We start from the raw sequence: 20755 nt of genomic DNA, 5'->3' as shown, positions 1-20755 counted from the left end.
ACCAGTAAGAAAAAATACTTAGTTCAGAAGGACTCCATTTCAAAATGGCAGGACTCTTCTACTATTTATCCTCATTTTGCCTACAACATGTCAATTTAAGCAGAAAATAAACTAGTTTACACAAATTTATATCACTTCAGTGGAAAAACAAAGGAGGGATTTATTCCTTCTTTAACTTTTTTCATTTTTTTTTTTTCCAGAGAAGCCTATATAGTTTATGATGTTTCAGTGGATTATCAGAAGACAATATATTGAAGTTTTGGGAAAATCCAGTAAACAGGGATCATTACTCATCTGCTTTGAGTATTTCTGCCAGATCTATTTCTTTATTCAACTATAACAAAGAAAAGTTTTTAAATTAGCTATTTCTTTCAGGGGCAAAACATCGCAGTAATAAAGTATCTTATTTCTTCCAGCCTCTGAAATGTATCAGTCAGTCATAGCAAGACATATACAGTCAGAGCACACTTTTTCAATGAAATTAATTTCTTTTAAAAGGTGAAACTAACTAATATTATTTCCTTAAAATTATTAAATGTTGAACTCTATTTTAAAAATACCATTTTTACCATGAAAGTGCTGTGTACCAGTGAGGCACTTTTCATTGGAATATTTCACTTAGTTATGCAGTGAGACGGAAACACTAAGAAATTACCCCAGGAATATAATGGTTCATTCCTGCATTTATGCAGGCACTTCTCTGAACTAGCGATGGGTAAATTATGCCACAATGAGCATGACTTGAGACCACATGGAATGAACAAATTTTAGAGTCTTGAATGTTTTAGTTAGTTAACCACAACCAAAATAGTGTTTGACTAAATAAATATGAGTCATGTATTTTGAGAAAGTTATGGACATCACTAGGAAAATAAAATAATAATCTCATAATAATCACCAGCATTAGCAGGCTGATTATTGACTCCCACTGGAAAATGTAACTTCGGGTTTCTCCAACTCACCTGCTGAGGTGACAATAATCGTTATTCATAGGATGGCTTTTGTATTCATCATCCTGTCATGGACAGCTTTTTGAGGGAATGGTGAAAGGCAACACTCTTACGTACAACATGGTCATTACACTGACTGGCCAGAATGGGGAAGAGCTCACAATGTACTAAAGGTGAGCAAAAGTCAGGCTGATGATTGGACTTGATCATCTTGAAGGTCTCTGCCAGCCTAGGTGATTCTATGGAATATGAGTTGATTCTTACTTGTGCTGAACAGATCTTCAAATTCAACAGATGCTCTCAGTGATTAGGTGGTGGTTTTCAAACAGCTGACAAACAGTGAAGAGTACTGAACTGGTTTGTCTGTCTCTTGTTGCTTCTTCTCATTGCACTGGGTAAGTCTGCATTCCTACAATTTTACAACTTCTTCCGATTTCTCTGATGTAACTTCATCCTTCTCAACTGACTTGGGATCATTAAAGAAGCTATTATGTTATCAACATTTGGACACACCTGGCTGATTTAACCATTAAGTTTCATACTTGAAAAATAAAGGCAAAAAAATCTGTCAACCCCTCTCAAATTCAGTCCCTCTTTGAATTTCTACAAATCTTATCCATTAATCTATATTTAGATTTTTTTTTAAAATTGTAGTAGTATAACAATACATTTAGTGACTGCTTACATGAGGTTAAGAGGCAAATTCAAAGAAAAGTTTTTGAATGATTATGAGTAGCAATAAAATCCACTGCCAGTAAGTACAGCTGAATTAAGAGGAAGCCTTAATTACAGAAAGCTGAAAACAAACAAACAAACAAAAAAACCTCAACACCTTATCCCCAAAATTAGTCATCAAGTAGGGGCTAGGGGTGGTGGTAGTGGTCAGGGTTGTGGAGAGGAAATGCTTTTTCTGTGTTACAGAATTACTTGCTTGAGTCTTCCAGGCACCTGAAAGCTTTATGAAGGTGTGCTTTGCATCAGGGATGTGACTTTTATCCACAGATTATCTGATTTAGCAGAGATATATCTGTTGAAAAAGAAAATATAGCTGTTCCCAGTATGACAAACGCTGGGCAAAGTTAATTTTAAAAGTGACTATCTTTCTGGTCCTTGGCATTTGATCACTTTTGAGAGGGGGAGGAAAGCATGAAGGCTCTCAAAGCACGGCGTTGGTAGAGCCTATAGGGAGGGAACAGTACAGGCTGTGCAGACACAGCAGAGCCCCATCAGCCAGGTATTTGGGAAGATTTTGCAGCCTCTGTTTTTTCCCCTCATGCCTGAGAACATTTCAAAGGCAGAATCATAAAAGACATCACATGTTCAGTTCAAAATTGTAACTAGGGCTCTGAGAAAAGGGAAGGGGGCAGGTACAGAGGCAGAAGATGTGGTTTTGAAGAACTCATTACAAAGCACTTTTCTTTACACCTCTCTGCAGAGGTAAGGGTTGCAGCTGGGCAGATGATTCACCACCTCTCCACTTAAACAATGAGGAGGAGGATTAGTTAACCTGAGACTGCCTTATGAACCCATGGACCTGACCTAAATACCACAGTTAAGCAACAGGGTTTTGTGAGTGTTGGATTTCAGGCAGGAACTGGACTAATGCAGACCTGACACCCCAGCAGTCTTTGCTCTAACCAAGTTATAAACACGCAAATGCCATCCTGCACCTATGGATTATGAATTTCTCAATGCATTAAAGGGGTAAGGTTGCCACATACCAGAAACCTGAGGTCACAAAAGACCAAAGTAGTATCACCTTCTTGAAGCAATAATTAATAAGACTAAAGAGCAGTATGAAACCTCCTACCCCTTTGCCTTTCCCCTGGGAACATTTGATACAACCTTTCTCTTGGCTAGAAGCTTGTGCTGAATCAAGATGTTCACCTTGCTCCTACCCAGCGTCATGCCTAGAATACAGAGCAGAGAACATCTGGGGAAAAAAAAACAACAAAAAAAAAGTCAAATCAAAACACACTAATAAATAAATAAATAAAAAGATCCAAACCTAGAACAAACAAAACAAAAAACAACCCACCTGCACTTGTGCCTTTATGTCTATTCAAGATTTTAAATCCCTACATCGACTTTTACTTACCTCTGTCAAACTTCAGCTCTTCCAGGAAAGTAGGGAAGAGAAGAAAAAAAACCCTACCATTATTTGGATATTCCTTTTGCTGACCCTGTCATCTTTGTTAATAGTATTTAATGAGTAACTCAGTCATGGATAAACATGCTAGCATTATTATTTTGTCATCTTAGCACAGTCAGAATGATTCAAAACAGTCACAAGACTGTCACAGTTCCTAAATTATCAAAAGCTGTGGGAAAAAATTAATTAGTAGCTGAGAGAGAAGGCTTAGCTGTTACTACCAGGAACAATCCAGCAGCCTTTTGGTTGATCTGAAATGTAGAAATACATACATATACATGCTTGAAAAAGAAATATGGCCATCCAACAGAGAATGCTTTAATGCAGACAGGTTTTCCCTGTCTGAGAGGCCTGAGAACAACAGAGAAACTCACTATAACAACTAATTTTATTTATTATACCATCTTTGCTGGAAAAACAGTCCTTTGACACAATACCTCATCTTACAGTCTTAAATCATGCAGACTTTAAAAGTGTTAAGACAGACGTAAGAGTGCATTTAGTCATGACAACTCATACTTCTTTTACCAGGCTTCTCTTTTACAGCCAAGTTTTTTCAAACAGCTGGTAGTAGAGCCATTGCAAGGTACATATCTACATATTACTGGCCAGAAAACTTTAGCTGTCTGCCAGAAGTCACTGATGTTTGCTGGTTTTCAGAAATTAAAAACTACATTTTGTTGGCTCTGGGTATAATTTGACTACCACCCACACTTGTATCAACTGCAGATTGCATAACTTGGACCATGTATAAGCAGGTAGCAGTTGCTATATGAAGACAAAAACATTGCAGGTTTATATGTATGCACCTGATAAAGCAAAGGACCCTTCGAGGAGTTCTCTGAACTACCGGCCTGGAAGTCAGAGCTCTGAGGGGTTGGGATTAGCCTCCCAGTATTTGCTCCTAGTGAGTAATTACAAATAAGCAAATGTGTTGTGTGAAGTTACCTGCTATTAGCAAGAGCTTTATTAACAAAAAGTGTTCTGTTGGCTGTGATCCGCATCTTCCCCAACCTGATCCACTATTAGGGAAAAACAAATTTACAGAATCAAGCATCCAAATATTTTATCAGGTATTTCTTGGCAATACCAATCCCCACCTAACAAGGACTGCTGCTACCATGAACCAATTTCATTTCTCAAAAGACTTGCTTAAAGAAAACCACCTCTGTTCAGAACAGCTCCATTTTCTGCATGATTCCTGGCTCAGAACACATACCCGCAGAAACTTTCCAAGCATTTTGCCACGTTAAAGAATCTCCCATGCATATACAGTGCATCTACCAATTGCATCACTCACTACCAGTGAAAGTTGTGCAATATCCTCATGCATTAGCAGTCACTTGGAAAACTACTCTCAGGAGTGTCAGAGGTCTTAGGAAAGCTTATAATGACCTCATCTGAGGACCTGCAAACTAAGCATTCGTGCCTCCGGAAGAGCTCTGTAGTAGAAACATGTTGTTGTATGGGTTGTTCTACTCTAAGGGAGAGTCACATAATTATGTGATTTCACTGCTGCTTTTCTGCTTTTAAATAATAATAGGTAACAATTTCATGGAATTAGAAACTGACAACTTTTGTCCTTTAGAAGCTTCTCTTTATTTGGTCAAATGTACTAGTTCAGCAAAGGGGTTGATGAGAACACAAATAGAGGTTTCTTTTTAGATCCAGAGACACACATACTAAGGTTAGTTACTACATGACACCATGCGGCTACGATAAAAGTCAATTACTGGACTGTTTCCACTGCTTTGCATAAACTCCTTCAAGTACCTTGTGATGAATAATAACTTTGTTGCTCTGAAAGTTCCTGCTCAGCTGGTTTACCAAGGCATCTTCTTTAACTGTAAACCACAGGGTTGCATTTATTTTTTTTAAAGTGCTTATAATTAGATATTTTCTTCTGGGAATTCCAGTGACAACAGATTGCCAAGCCCTGACAATGAGCTCTTAGCTTTGACTGTGGGCTGAACCAAATTGTGGCTTAACAACAAGGGCTTTTTCTCTCTGTGGGTGGTTTTAATATTTCCTTCTCATCCAGTAAATACAGAGTGTCTTTTCTTAAGGCATTCTTGACAACTTCATGAAAATTTTCCTCGTCTGTATCCTAAAATAAAGACATTCATTACTTGTCACAGTGTCACAAAAGGGAGACTACCTCACTAAACAAAATTGAACTTTGGAAGCACAAAAGCATTTTCTTATTTACTGTTTTTCTAGCCAGTGTTTTGTCTTTAGATGTGCACTACTTGAACTCTGGTTGCCAGCATGAGATGACATCTTGCACTGAAAAACATCACCATTTGAAAATAAATTCTTGGCATCTCTAATGCTTCTGGAGAACATGCATAGAACATTCTAATGTAAAAAAGATACAGTATTCTTCTGAAATGTTCTTTTAGATTAATAAATCTTTCGTTCTTCCCACCTAACTCTTACTGTCAGAGCGTGTGCTGAAGTTGTTAACTATTAAAACTTTGTTTACAGGAGAACTGAAAAGCAAAGTTTTGACAACCTTAGAAAAATGGTGACAAACACGAGGGTTTTTTTGCTTACGTAAGTCACATAAAAAGGAAGCAAATTATTATCATTTGGGATTTTCAAAGCTTTTTGCCAGTTACAAAACTAAAAAAGAAAAGAAAAAAAAAAGAAAAATTGATAAAGAATAACAACTGTCACAGCTAGTAGTACCTGCAAGATCACAGGCAGCTCTCTTCTGGGATGCACAGGTGCTACAGACCACACCTTGAGTTGTGTGTTCAGCTTTGGGCATCTCACTACAAGAAGGACATCGAGGCCCTGGAGCGTGTCCAGAGCAGGGCTACGAAGCTGGTGAAGGGCCTGGAGCACAAGTCCTGTGAGGAGCAGCTGAGGGAACTGGGGTTGTTTAGGCTGGGGAAGAGAAGGCTCAGGGGAGACCTGATTGCTCTCTACAGCTCCCTGAAAGAAAGACGTGGGGAGCTGGGGGTCGGCCTCTCCTCACAGGTAACTAGTGATAGGACTAGAGGGAATGGCCTCAAGCTGTGCCAGGGGAGGTTCAGTTTGGAAATGAGGAGACATTTCTTCTCAGAAAGCACAGTCAGGTGTTGGAATAGGTTGCCCAGGGAGGTGGTGGCATCACCGTCCCTGGGGGTGTTCAAGGAACGGTTGGACGTGGTGCTTAGGGACATGGTTTAGTTGGTGATAGTGGTGGTAGGGGGATGGCTAGACCAAATGATCCTGGAGGTCCTTTCCAACCTTAATGATTCTATGATCTTCAAACAAGAAGCAACTCCATAGACAAGGAGTTGTTTATTACTTAAAATATTTGAGATAAGACAAAACCACTGAGCAGCTAGTATCAGCAGATAATCATTTACAACTGAGGGAACGAGCAAACAAATCTTATGTCTTTGTATCTGGACTAAGGTCCAAGGAAGGACAGAGTTTCATCTAGGATTTCCCAACCAAATTAGTCCTACGACAGACTTCTGGATGGGGATGGACCTTTCAAATCTAAAAGCATTTTATTACAGGGTGAATGTTCAGGAGTACTTGAAATTTCGTAGGCGGCCTGATCTAGTTTCTCCAGCTCAAATAAGTTCTCCAAACTGTCTCAGATCTAACAGTGGCCTCTTGAAAAACTGGTCTGCAAGGTATGGTCAGAGATTTCTTCCTTAAGAGCTATCACTAAATCTAAGTTATTTAAAAGACTGGATCTATCATGAAAAGAGGCTGTTGCTGTTTTGAATTTGTCAAACCCCATACTCAAATTATGAATTAAAATTGTTTGCTTAACTTAAGATCTAACTTTAGATCAGTCTTAAGATTTCTAAAAAGCTTAGCATTGTCTGTGTAAGCAGTCAACTTATAAATTTAATAGGATTATTTTAAACAGTACTTGCTATTTTTTCTAATGTATTTCAAGATCAAGAATTACAACTTTGAAATAGCATTTATTAGAAAATACCTTAATGTATTTTAGAAATCTGTAACAAAATGACTCTTGAATACTCGTTTTTGCTGAACTAGAAGTCACCAAATTAGTTATTCTATAGTTATTTCTAGAGATTAAAAAAATAATACGAATAAGTATCTATGAAAATATAAATATTTAATACAATATTTTTAATTAAAACTTTGTTCAAAATAAATAGTTTCTAGGACTTGCTCAGTCTCCACACAATCATATCAGAACTGAGCTGAGCTTCTGCTATTTTCAAAGCCATTTCCTGGTAAAGGGTACCATTCATTGTCTGATTCATATTTAGCGCACTCTCTTCCCGTTCATTCTGAAGCTTCATTCTGAATTGCTGAACTTTGTCCTCACTGTCCAGTAAAGAAGCCACAGGAGCATCACTGATATTTTTGCCAGGCTCATTCTGCCTTGTCAAACTGTTTTCAGCTTTACTTTCTTTTGAGGAGAGAGAAGTCCGTGAGGTGAGCATTTCTTTTTCCAAAGCCAGTGCTAACTGCTCAGTAAGTACACCTTTGCTTCCAGATTTCAGGAGTTTTACATCACAGCTTGGTGGGAGAACTCTAGTAAGGCTATGAAGGCACTGGAACAAGACTGTCAGACTTCTGTAAAATAAGAGTATTATTATTAACCTACCTTGTATGTTCAAAATTCTATAGTGGTAACTACAGAAAAGCTACTTCAAATTAAGCAGGGAAAAAACTTTGGATGATTACGGTTTTAAGTACCATGTATACAGCATACACAACTGTAAGCAAGGACTTTCTAATGGAGTGCACACTTAGACATAGTACATCAAAAGAACTGTTGCTTCACCACCATTAATTCTACATATGCACAGTTACATAAGCATCGCTTCTTTCTTTACAAAGTGATTCATCGTATATAAAGACCACATGGGACAACACAAAGAAATGTGTTTCCTGGTCTGCATGCAGGGGCAAAAAAACAAAAAAGTTAGTCATTGATAGGTTGTTGATGTCAGGAGATGTGCACTGAACAGCTGTTTGGCGGCTCACCACTTGTCTATTTTGAATGGTCACTGGTAAGAAAGTGTTACACTTAGATTCACATATTCAAAATCAGTAAGAACCCAGGATAAAACAGTGTTGGTGTTCAACAGGGAACTGACTTCCCTGGACACCTGTATAGCACATACGATGCAGTGACAGATCAACATTCATTCTAAGAGGAATGCAGAGATTTTCAAAATTGTCTTATTTCCTGTGTTTGGCCAGATGAGCTCCTCAGATGTCTTTTTATAAAGAAAAATTTAAGAAATTTCAGAAAAAAAGACAAAAAGCATCCACAAGCATCTCTAAGTAGCTAGTTTTCTCACACTGATCAGAAAGACATTTCTATTTGCAGTTCAATTTCAACTTTTTTTTTAACATTCTCTTAATTTTTTTCTTAGAAAATCAACGTGCTGATAAAATTTGTATATTATTCTAAGAATACTGAATATAAAATTATTATGCACTGAAATGAAAAAAAGAAATAGCACCAAGCGCATATTAAAGGAGACTAGAATATTTGGAATCTAATGTATTACCAAAGACAGCATTAAATATTACAATTCATGTTCTGACATAGCTCTGATATGAAAATAATTCTATGCAGCTGTAGCAAACCAGCAGGAAAAAACAAAGATGATTTAAAGCATACATGTAAGATAAATATACTGCACACTTTTTGACCAATTTTACCTGCAAAATAGTGTTAGAATTCCTTCAAATGGACTTTTCAGGGTCCAGTTAAAAACTGTACCGTATACATTTCCTGCTTTATGACAGAATATGTGGTCATGGCATTCTTTAAATGGCGTGCACTCCATTTCTCCAAGTAACCATGAATTTACTGAAGTCAATGTGAAGTCAGAAGACTGAATCTGAAAGGAAAATCTCATAGATGCTGCAAGGACAGCAAGTATGTCTTCCATGGAACCTGCAAGAAAATACAAAAAAAAAGATATTTGACCTAAATATTTTGATCAGGTTGCATGCAGTAAATTTGAATCGATTTTTGCTTCACACTCCTAGTTTTACTTGAAGAGTCTGCACCTGCATTCGAGTGTTCTCTGGAAATTTTCTTCTCACCTAAATTCTTACACCTACTTCTGTCAAGCAAAATGGTTACCTGATTAACAGAGCCTCATCTGTATAATAAGAGAGCTCTAAAGATAAGCACAACCTTGCCAAAAGAATACTATTAATAGCCTCCTGTTATAGTAAGATGACATGCTGGTGTTAGCTGATGATATAGCATTAAAGGAAAAAATTAAAATTCATTGAAAATGATCAGAAGGGCGTTTCACTACATTAGTAAAAGCCCAGTTCAAAATCAGTTGAATCAGGAACTTTAAAAGAAAAAAAAAATAATAATAAAAAAAAATTAATAGCTGTGAAGATGAGGAAAAGCTTCAATTACTTTGGTATTATTTGAAAAATAGTAATTCTAAGTCAGAAAAAAGTGTGTCTAATCTATAGTAAATATCTTAGAGGAAAAAAAGCAGGATGCAGCTTTCCATGTTCAGACTTATCTTTAAAGTTAACCTTTCCAGACACACTTCAGCACCAATGCTAGCTATCACAAAATCTTATAGCAATCGATGTCATGCTTTTTTCCATTTTGATAAGTTCCTTCTGCCTTGTATTTCACCCAGCTCTAAATTAAAAAATCTATGCAGTTTGCGTTCAAAGAGAGAGACATAATTACACTCTGAAAACTTAGCCTCATCTAGAATAAACAGAAGAATCAACCATATATTTATGAACCCAAATCATATCAAGCCATTTACCTGTACAGTAACTACTATCCCTTGGCATCTTTACTGAATATTTTCCATTTGAGATATCTTCCAGACTTAACAAAATTTTCCCACAGAGTAAAGTGATCTTTTTGCTCTTCCGTAAACCATCATTTTGATGTTTTTGTTTCTTTGCATGTAGTAGAACTACACAACATACACAATGAAATGCCAGTAAGGGTGAAAGGCTGGTAACAGCAGTGACTGTCTTCGCTCCTTCCAGATGAATATTTGAACATTTCTTATGAACCTCTTTTTTCAGATCATTCTTGCTATGCAGGTCCAATTTCATCTTTTTCGGTGGAGGCTCAATTTGACACGAGGAAACCGATAATGCTGAGAAGGCTTTGTTCAGCTTAATGATTTTATTCCGACACTCAATAATTGGAGAAATTGAAGAGAAATCTTGATCCACCACCAAAGATAAACTGACATCACTCAGTGACCTGTAAAAATCCATGTAAGATGACTGCACTCACAGAATGCATTTCGCGTTCTGAGAAATAACCAAAACTTTTCAGACATATACAGACTTGTAAGACTACCAAACTCCAATATCATTCCAAATTAATTCAGAAACTGCACAAAGAGCGTATTTTGAATGACTATTTCATCTAAGCTTGGTATTAAGAGCTTCTAGGAATTCAATGCCTCACTTTAACTCAAATAATTTAGGCATTTAATTCCCCCAGAATATGTTGAAAATTCTACATAACTCTTGAAGATACTCTACACCATTTGTAATCTATTTTTAAAATCCAAATCTTCTTTTAATAAAAAATACAGAAAATATCAGCTCTGCTGTCTTTGAGGACTAAAAGCTATTCTAGTATTTTATATTGCTTTTTAGGTATTCAAACAAAAGTGTGTGTAGAGAGTAAAAGAAAAGATTTAAAATACTACTTCCTTAAACATTCAGTAATTTCCTGAAATGTATGAAGTGCTTTGTTCATTCAACACAGGGTTCTTTCATGAAATCCTAATAGTGCTGTTTTTGATCTTCTCTTAATGAAGATTTTTTTTCTGTCAATCAACTCGGTCTCAAGATGTCACTGACACCTGAAAGTCTTATAAATGTCTAATTTTCTTCACAGAGGAGTATCACCACCTCACAATGCAATCTAAAATATCACTACAATCTTGCATTAGTAGGAAGCCAATAAAATAATCAGTAAAGACTTACAGCTTTGGGGTGGAAAGAAAGAAAGCCCTTTTACCCGGAACCACAGGTTGTTGTATAGAGTACTGAACTGGAGACCAGAAGACCTAGATTCTGCTGCTAGCCTACCAGGTAACCTTTGACAAATGACGTCATCTTCACAGATCTTTTCTCAACTGTAAAAATGGGGGATAGGGCAATATTGCTGCTGATTTTTAAAGAACAGTTACAAATCTTGAGGGCTTCTTAAGCTATACAGGGATTAGGTATTTTAATTTCAAAACCAAATTGTCATCAAAGCTAAAAGAATAAGCACTGGAAAGGCAAAACCAAACTCTTGCCTCGGTGGCTCTTAACAGGCTGTCAAGAAGACAAGGTCAACTTTCCTGTAAAGTTATAGCAACCTGGCAGTTGAGAAATAATACACCCACAGCTCCAGCAGAACAGCCGAAGGGCCTAATAGGTCAGCTCCCTCACAGCCACCGGAATTGTTTTCAGTGGCATCAACACTCTTTAAGCTCACCCTAACGCAGTCTCAGCTATTCCCACTGCATGTGGGAATATAGGTCAAAAGGCAAGTTCTGTCTCCACCAACATAAGTTTGTTTAATGTAATCCTGCTCTTTTAAAGTATGCTCCAAATTAGCTCCCTCCATCTAAGAGGGAAATGACATCAGTAGTAATTACTACCAGAACTAAGCAATTGCAATGTACAAAATAAACAAATCATTACAACAACGATAAGAATAAACAAACAGTTTTGAAACTTTAAGTATTGAATACCTCTTTGTTCCATGTGATTACATAATAGATTAGCTTAGCAAATGTTTTTATTTGATTGGATATCTGACTTCAGCATACCTGAATACTATTAAATTGATCAGAGAATTTAAAATGTTTTCTTCTGCACTTCTTTTTAAGCAAATCACACTCTAGGAATGGCAAGATATTAACACTAAGGCAGCAGGGACATTATAGCTAGGACAGAACCAAAAATTTACACTACATGCTGATGTCAGTGTACCTTACTTATGCTGATAGGGACTATAAAGAGCTATAATTGTTGTCAAAGAAAGCTCTGTTATAAAAAGTCTCCAGTAACGATGTAGTTATATTGATGCAACTAATTTTTGGCTATCTAATGTATTTTTTGCACAGTGCTAGAGAGAGACAACAATACTGGCAAGACACACACATGAAACAATTTATACACGGATGTTCAAATGACAAAAGTCAAATCTCAAAAATCCATTCTTGCTAGTGAAGGGCTTAACTTGTAGTCTCAATTTCTATAAAACTACAGAATGAAATTATTAGATTTGTATACTTACAGGTAAAATGATTCAGTTAGTTTTACTCCAACTACCAAGCTTTCACCCACAACACGCTGCCACAATTTCTCTACGAAGTGGTCTGGAACTTTAGATGTCGATGACGTCTCTTTACTAAGAGAATGAGGAGGATTTTCTACATCATCCCAGAGAGAGACAAGACCTTCCTTACAGAAAAATGTTTGTTTAGATAAATTAAGTGCATATACTTGTTCTTTTCATATTGCGTTATTTAGTGTTTTACCAGAAGCGATCCCTGGAAGTGCTTTTAAGATACATAAAATGAAATCTATATAAACTAGTTTATTCTCTAGAATAGATTTAAAATACATAATTGACTTTTCTTAAAACACAAGCTGTCATGACAAAAGCAACTCATTCTCTCCTAAGCAGCATGAGTATAAATCTTGTACTGTAATATAACTAATTGTCCAAAGAAGACTTAAGGTATTAGAAGTTATATTATTGCATTAATTGCTTAAAATTTGCTGTCTAAACCTGGCTGAAGAGGACCTGAAGGGAACAACAACATTAACTGAACGATCAAGTGCATTTCAGGTAAGTTAGGATGTTTATTTAAAGAAACATACTAAAATAACATTTGCACAAACCCCATCATCTTTTTAGCTTGCGGTTCGCTCTGCCCCTGTTATAAAATCAATTTTGCTTACACAAATCTATCACAGCTAATTTTTCATATCAAATAACTGTCCATGATCTAACATGTTATCTAGGCAACTGTGCCAATTAGGACTGTACGCTCCCCCTGCTGTTTGTCACTAACTCTTTGTTAGAGCTTACACCTCCATCCAACCTAGTTGTCAGGAGGTACTGTGTAAATCAATTTCAAGGAAAAGCAATTAAATTTACTCTTATCTACATGCATTGACAGGTTAAGAGAATGAACCAGACTTTACTTAGAGCAAATTAATGAGTTTTGATAGTGGCAATCCCTACTGGTAAAAGTAACAAGTGGTTGAGGGAAGCACCCTCTACAAATGGCTCAGCAGAACTCAGAAGTAGTCCGTGCTCTCTTCTGCTTTTTACCTTTTTTGCAGTTGGTAGAACATGGCTTCTTTCTTCAACAAGATCTATTAATGCTCTGCATGATTCAGTAAGAACCCTCTTTTTGAGGCCCAAATGCTGCTGTAGCTCTCGAACAGAAGTAAGACCAGCCTGTAAAAGATAAAAATGATATCAGACTTAGGCTTTAGTCTACAGAAAATAAGAACTGGTATTGAAGCTACCAAGATATCCTTTAACTTTCCATTTTACGCTAGTATCACAACCTGTTGTTCCTCAAAAAGCGCTTCTAAAAATTGTCTGGGTCAGGTTACTCTGCTGCCAAAATATGAATCTAAGAGTCCTGGCCTCTTAATATTAAAGCTTGAGTTGAACTTAAACTTATAAAGTAAATATTCTCAAATCATGTAGATAATCTCTTTCATTATTGCTCCTACTTTTGTAATGACATCAATTTTGATTTTTTGTCAGGACTTGTATTGATTGTTTTTCAAGTAAATATATTGAAGAGCCAACAGTTTTACAAACAGACAAACATGTTAAGCTAATTCTAAGTTAAAAAAAAAAAAGGCATGCCAGCACCAGATTATTAGTTTAAGAAAACTCCTCAAAACTCTCCTCTGGAAAACAAGATCTCAAGAAGTCTGCTACTGTCAACAAAAGACATGGGAACAAAGCTTAGAACTGAAAACCAGCCTCTAAACTAATGAAGAAATAAAAAGACATCAAGATAAGTTATCACCAACTGGCAAGACTGAATAAAAAGCACTTCAAATAACAGAAATGAAAACAGAAATTTACTCAAGCTGCAACAGCAAAGAGCATTTAGAGCAAGTAGTACCCATCATAAAACAAAATGATTGGCCGCCTATCAAACCATGTGTCTAAAGTACCAGATTCCACAAAATACTCCAGTGTCAGATTTGGGGTGGGGAAAGAAAAGGAAAAGTTAAGAAGAAAGATGTTTCTATAATCTCTTCCTAACTGCAGTCATCAGAAAAAAAATTACTCAGTCCCACTGGTGAGTAACTCCTGAGTGAGCAATTGAGATACAGAAAACAAACAGGGAAGCACAGACTAAGAAAAAGTCAAACCGCCAAGGATTCGCTCATCTATGCTTGCTGACCCATCTAACTTTTGCAAGTCCTCCTTCCCCTCACAGAGTGACACAAGAACGAGAACTGAAATTTATCACATGGCAAAACTAGACTAACACTTGGTTACTGTTGTCTCTGGAAGAAGGGAAATGCACATTCTTTGTCTCATATCCCAAGATGTACTGACCAACAAGCGTCAGCAGAAGTCACAACCTTTGCGCTGTGAAACTGAGAAAATAAGAGTGCATCACTTTAAAACAGAAGATAAATATCAACATGAAAACATTGCAGTACAGAGCTGAATACAACATAGCTAAGAGAAAATCCAGCACAAACAGCAGAACAGATGAATCACTGTAAGAAACAAAACAAATTAAGGCAGAGACTTAGTTGCAAGTAAAACAGCCAGTGCTTTGACACACATATTCATAATTAAATAAATAAATAACAAAGCTGAAACTACCAAGAACTGTGGCCTTTTTGCAAAGGGCAGAGAATGAAAAGGAAGATTCATTATAAGACTGTAAGACTTACAATACTGTGAAAAGTAAAGGTGAAACAGAAAAAGTAGACAAAGCCAAAGGGAAACATAATTCAGAGGCCTAGAGTCTGAAGCTGCTGCTACAGTAAGTAACAGGCTGTGTGGTTTTCTAGTGACTAAAATCCATTATGAGAAAACAAACAGAAAAGAGGATCGATTTACAGCAAAGATAGAAAAATAACTACTGAAAGCTCAGACTAAAAATAGTAATAAAAATTAGTTGTACATAACATTTCTTGAATAACTTCCCACCCACTACCAAATCAACATTACTAGAACGGGAACAGAAACAATTAGACATTGTAGCAATTCAATAAATCAGAAGGATGTGAGAAGAAAAAACAACCACCAACCCGGCCTCGAAATAGGCAAGCCAGGTTGAAGGGAGCAATTTTATCACAGTCAAAAGAACATGGCATTATAATCCTTACAAAATTGTTCAGTAGCTGGAGGTAGAACGGGCCAGTATTCCTGCCAGAACAGCCAACTAAAATCATCAGAAACCCTGTAGCTGTGGCTGTTGTAGCGTAGCTGCACTACTCTGCCAAAGGAAGTTTTCTTCAGAAGATACTATAATGAGTGTTGAGGAAGAATGAATGCATAAGAAACTTAGAACAGTTCCAAAAATAGACTTACAGATTTTTCAGTTTTACCATCTGTAAAATGCAGCTTACATGTATTACTGTGTATAACTTAAATGCAGCCTATTTCTATGCATTGGAGCACAATTCAGTCCTGCCAAAGTTTTCACGTGGCTAGAAAACAGCTACATGAGTGTAAAATATTTAGGGGTAACAACAGAGGTATGAAAAAGGGCTGCATTTGCTATTTCACTTTGCCCTAACATAGGAGATACCACAGAGACTGTCAAAGCACGATTAAATTGCAAATTTCTACAGGACCCGAATTTTGATGATGAATATCAGAGCCCCCACTCCAAGGCTAAATAACTGTTGGAAATTTCCAAGCTAAGCAGCATCTATGCACTGTTGTATCAAAACAACCATCCTTGAAATTCAGTAATAAATCAGATTGCAACAAAGCAGCAACAGCACTTTACTATTCAGGGAAACACACAGAACAGCGGAGATCTCAACAGGGAAGCAACACCAAGGCACCTACGTCCAAATTCATCACCATGGCAATGGCAAAGATTTACAGCATTAAAACATAAGAGGATTTTTGACTCGCTTCTAGTGCTTGAGCCAGCATGCGGCTTTGAAAATTAGAGATCTACTACTTAAAAAAAAGTCTTATGAAGGATTCTGTGTCTCTGTCAGAAGGACTCTATCAGCAGATGATGCATGAAAACTTTAGCCAGTGGCTTGCTTCTACCAGAACCATTAGAATGTGCAAAACAGAGTATTCATTTGATCCTAGCACAGATCCACCAAGGTGTAAAACAGAAAAACAGCTGGTATTTAAAAAGAACAATGTCAAAAGACAAGTTACATAAAACAGTTAACAATCAGTGGCAGGGCAGACGATCTTCATGACAAAAGCGGAAGGATCAACAAACAAGATGGAAAACTAATGTCTGTCTGGTAGAGGGAGAAAGTAACTTAATGAGCAAGGAGAGACTACAGGAGCAAATAATTCAATTTTAAAGTATCTGACCACCAAAAGAGTCTAAAAAGAGAAAGTAGTGTATTGTGAAGGAAACATGCACTTTTGTATGTGAAAGCCAATAGTCCTCTAATACGCAAAGCAAAGAGCTGTAAAAATCTAGGGTTGGAAGGGACCTCTTGAGGTCTTTGGAACGAATAAAACTACTTTCTTCTGCCTTCCAGGAAAGACAAATCCATTGTTCAGTGTTTTCCAAACAACAGTTCTTATCTTTTGAAAGACGCACCTCTAAACATCTCTTTTGTCATTAAAAAACAGAAAAATATTTTTTTAAACTTTCCCTAATAGATAGGATTCCTGCTTTTCAGTCCTAATTTTTTCCCAGTCAACTTGCTTCAGTTTTTAAGGGCTGAAGATCCATCTGCCACAACACTGAAGTTTTCACTAATTCTCAAATGAACAGAATAATTACCTCCTATTTCATACTTAAAGCACTCTCAACAAACTAACTACATTCTTACATCATTGGCTCACTTTGAGATTTACACTATCTCCTAAAGTTGCTGGGATTTGATGTTGTTTTTAATTTTCCTATTTAGTCAATTACTAACCATCTCCTTTAGACCAAAGTAACTACACACAATACCGAAAAAGAACATATTGGAGAGCGCGCTGGAGGTTTACCAACAGAATGAAAGTTAGAAAGTTGTATTGTCATGTTTCACTAGCAGCCAACAATATATTCCCATTATTACTTATACTCCAGCAAGTTTCCCCCAGCTTGTATTATAAATGAAGCTAATTAAAAGGATGCATTTTAACTTCACTCACTCTACTTTGCAATATTAGCCTAAGAAAGCTGCTAATAACTGGAAGAAAACCGTCAGCAGGTGATGAAATAACCATGGTCACTAAGTAGGGCAAAGTCAAAGTTGACTTGACTGAAGTCCATAGACAGAGGAAAAGTTGATTCTTTCAGGATTAGCTGCTGCTCATTGGCACTCTTTTGGGAACCTGACACTATGCTGTCTCAAAGCATGTAATGCTGAACAAAATAAGTAGCCACTCTGATTTTATAAAACTGGTTGTTCAATATCTAACAGTAAAATGACTGTTACAAAGCCTTTATAAGATAGTTTCACCGTTATCTCAAAATTTTAGTTAAAATTAAATTAGACCCTTCCGATTACCCATATGCATTTATAACTGAGAGAACTGAAACAGACTACCACCAATTCAAGAATGAACACTAAATAACATTGTTTTCTCCAAGAATCACTTCTCCAATAAAAAAAAAAACACAGTATCATTAACGTTAGCCTTTGGATAATGTAATGATAAAGTAATGTGGAGAAAATACAGAGGTAGAACTATGCAGTACAAACCTGTAATCTTTTTTCAAGAGCTTGGATGGTAAGCAAACCATTCTCTTGCAATCCTTCTGCAGCAGGAACATCATCTTCGTAATTAATGCCACTCTAAAAAAAAAAAAAAAAAGAAAACATTAAAAAAGTAAAAATCTGAAAGAAAGGTACAGGCTATTACATCCTACTAAAATAAGGGGGGGGGGGGTGACAGGGAACACCATAAGAGTAACAGCATGCATTCTAGAAGAAAAATCTTATGAAAGCAATTAGGGTTTGAAAGTACATTACAAAGACCCAATTATGAGAAGATAATTGACAGATAATTTACCTTAATTTTCTTAGCTAAAAGCTAAGCATTGTAGCAAACCTGTTGCAAATCTGAAACATTTTCAACCGCATTATTTTAAATTCCTGAAAGAATGCTGATACTATCCAGGAAGTAGAACAAATCTCCTCGGATAACTTACATTGCAATTCAGACAGAGAGTATTGTATTCAATATCAGGGCATTTCACAACATACATCCAATTTCACTTTGCACCAGTACCTTAATAATTTCTTAAGATTTTTTTTAATTTAGTAAGCACAGGCTGAGCAGCTGAGAAAAGGCAAACTGAACTTACTTCATAGTTGACTCTTCCCAAATCCGTTATTTTGAATGTATTTAACAAGTCTGCATTGGAGTCATCCTTAAAAAGCAGCAACAGTTGCTCAGTTCCAGAGCCAACAAAATCATCTACCAGAACAGACTTCACCTTCTGCCATTTGGAAGCAACCTACAGTAGAAGATAAGTCTTGTACGTGAGATGTTATTTTGATGAAGCTTGCCTTTTAGAATGAGGCACCCTAATCAAGCGTCTGGAATACACTCCTTTCAGAAGTTTCAAGATCTTAATCCATCATTTGGAGCCTCAGTAACACTGAGGAAGTTTAGCCACTCCTCTTTGAAGGCCACTTTCCAGAACACAGGTGGCAAAGATTGCACTTTTTCAGTGTACTCAAATAGATGAATAGCTGAATGCTGTACAAGTTATTTAGAACTCATAATACTTTCAGATCACTTACAGATATTATACCTTTAACATTCAAAAATATGTGTAACTATATGCAACAGAGATAACTGAGATGTAAAGCCAAAGTTGTACAGTAACAATATCTATAAAATGCTGAGGACCAGACACTTTCATTTCCTGAGTTGTGTGTCTTCTTGACAGAGTATTACAAAACCTTAGTAGTTTTGTAACTACTGACTTCAGGAAAGGAAAGCGAGGCTGGAGTTACATGACCTTTGTGGTCCCTTCTAACACAAACCATTCTATGATTTCTTAGTAGCAGTGTTTTTTTTGTGACTGGAAAGTGAGACTCAAAAGCTTCTCAATTTCAAGAAGGTTATGCTTTAAAATGATACAAATTTACTATCATTTTAACCTAAATTACGTAAACCCATTCGTAACCATCTCATAACTTTAATTCCTCATACTATGGAAGTTTTTAATTATCAACAGAAGCTTTGGCTCAGGCTTATAAAATGCATTATTAAATATTAGAATCTAGGATTTATTTTCAAATTTATAAGAAATAAATGAAAGTTTATCATTATTCTTACTTAAAACAAATTTTAACAGAATCAACAAAAAACCCATAGAACTTGAACATGTAGCTTCTCACTTGCAGAAGCTTCAGATAAAACAATACATACAGAAAAAAAAGAAGATAGGGTAGTAAAAGGGAGCTATTGAAGGCCACAGATACCTGTAAGTTCTCACTCCGTACAACACATATATTCCCAGAGGCAAAAGACACAATAAGTAGCAACTGATTGCCACTGGTTACAGCTGTTTTTATTGAACACGGTTTCTCATAAGGAAGCTCACAAACACCTTTAGGGCGACCATCTTGGAACCAGATGAGTTGATTCTTGTGGGTGACGGCAACGACTGATGTTCTGAGCTGTTCTTTCAGCATCTCGCTCTTACAGACGTGGACAGAAGATACCACCCTGCTGTACGCGTGAGGCATGAAGCACGTGCTAGCCAGCATTTTTTGCGCTTCGATCGCGTATCCAAAGAACTCAGTGCCCCAGATGGCTCTGTCCGAAGTGGAGAGCTCATCCTCAGCTTCGCTCTCTTGCAGGCGAGCGGTTCTTACCCCTAAGACTACAGTGCCTTCCCCTTCAATTTCACCCGCCCACACAACAGACGAAAGTTGGACAGGAGCGCTTAGCACCGTGCGGGTGTCGGGGGAGATGTAGAAGAGCCTGTCGGCGTGCCTCCACAGCACCGAGGGGCCGCCGAACAGCCTGACGTCCTCTTTCAGCTCGTAGTCCAGCTCAAACTGACAGGACAGCTCAAACCGGTTGGAGCCGTGGAGCGAGAGCAGCAGGTACTTGACAGCGTCGCTCCTTTTCTTCCTCCTCAGCAGCACGCAGGGAAGGACGACGCCCGTTGGGGAATGCGTGGCGCAGCCGCAGCAGACGATCCCGGCGTCGCGGCGCCTGCCCCTCACGCCAAACGCCCCGCTCGACCTGTGCGCGAAGCGCCCGGCGCCCAGCGCCATCCTCCTGACGCGCAGCTCCGCCGCTGCCTCCGCCCGCCCGGCTCCCGCTGCCGCCAGCCACAGCACCAGCACCTCGCCGCCGTAGGGCAGGGCGTGCTCCCCGTCGCCCGGGGGCACCGCGGCCATCCTGGACCCCGCTGCCCGCTCCTGTGGAGGGACCCAGCCCGGGGAGCGGAGGGGGGGGGCGCAGCGGGGCCGCGGAGCCCTCACGGGCTAACGGAAGGGGGGGGGGGGGGGGGGAGGGGAGGCAGCG

General features: G+C 37.8%; 1 protein-coding gene across 1 annotated transcript; it reads right to left on the bottom strand.

Annotated features, from left to right (window-relative positions):
• Positions 1 to 4677: 4677 nt before the first annotated feature.
• Positions 4678 to 20741, bottom strand: FANCB (FA complementation group B). The gene is made up of 8 exons (XM_083822676.1): positions 19699 to 20741; positions 18570 to 18722; positions 17965 to 18057; positions 13400 to 13528; positions 12353 to 12519; positions 9855 to 10309; positions 8764 to 9001; positions 4678 to 7662 (listed from the first exon to the last, which is right to left on the bottom strand). Exons 1-8 carry the CDS (start codon positions 20626 to 20628, stop codon positions 7242 to 7244), a joined length of 2586 nt encoding a protein of 861 aa, XP_083678802.1. The 5' UTR covers positions 20629 to 20741; the 3' UTR covers positions 4678 to 7241.
• Between the last annotated feature and the right edge of the window lie 14 nt (positions 20742 to 20755).

Source organism: Anser anser, assembly GCF_964211835.1.
Source record: "Anser anser genome assembly, chromosome: 1".
NCBI classification, from domain to species: domain Eukaryota; kingdom Metazoa; phylum Chordata; class Aves; order Anseriformes; family Anatidae; genus Anser; species Anser anser.
Note: the sequence above shows the minus strand (reverse complement) of the source record. Positions and strands in the feature narration are given on the sequence as shown.

Excerpts from the sequence above, each read along its gene's own strand:
- FANCB (XM_083822676.1), bottom strand. The coding sequence starts at position 20,628 with ATGGCCGCGGTGCCCCCGGGCGACGGGGAGCACGCCCTGCCCTACGGC. Across the intron at positions 13,529-17,964 it reads CTCTTGAAAAAAGATTACAG|GCTGGTCTTACTTCTGTTCG; the intron begins GTTTGTACTGCA and ends TATCTTTTACAG. Across the intron at positions 9,002-9,854 it reads GGATAGTAGTTACTGTACAG|GTTCCATGGAAGACATACTT; the intron begins GTAAATGGCTTG and ends ATTTTCTTGCAG.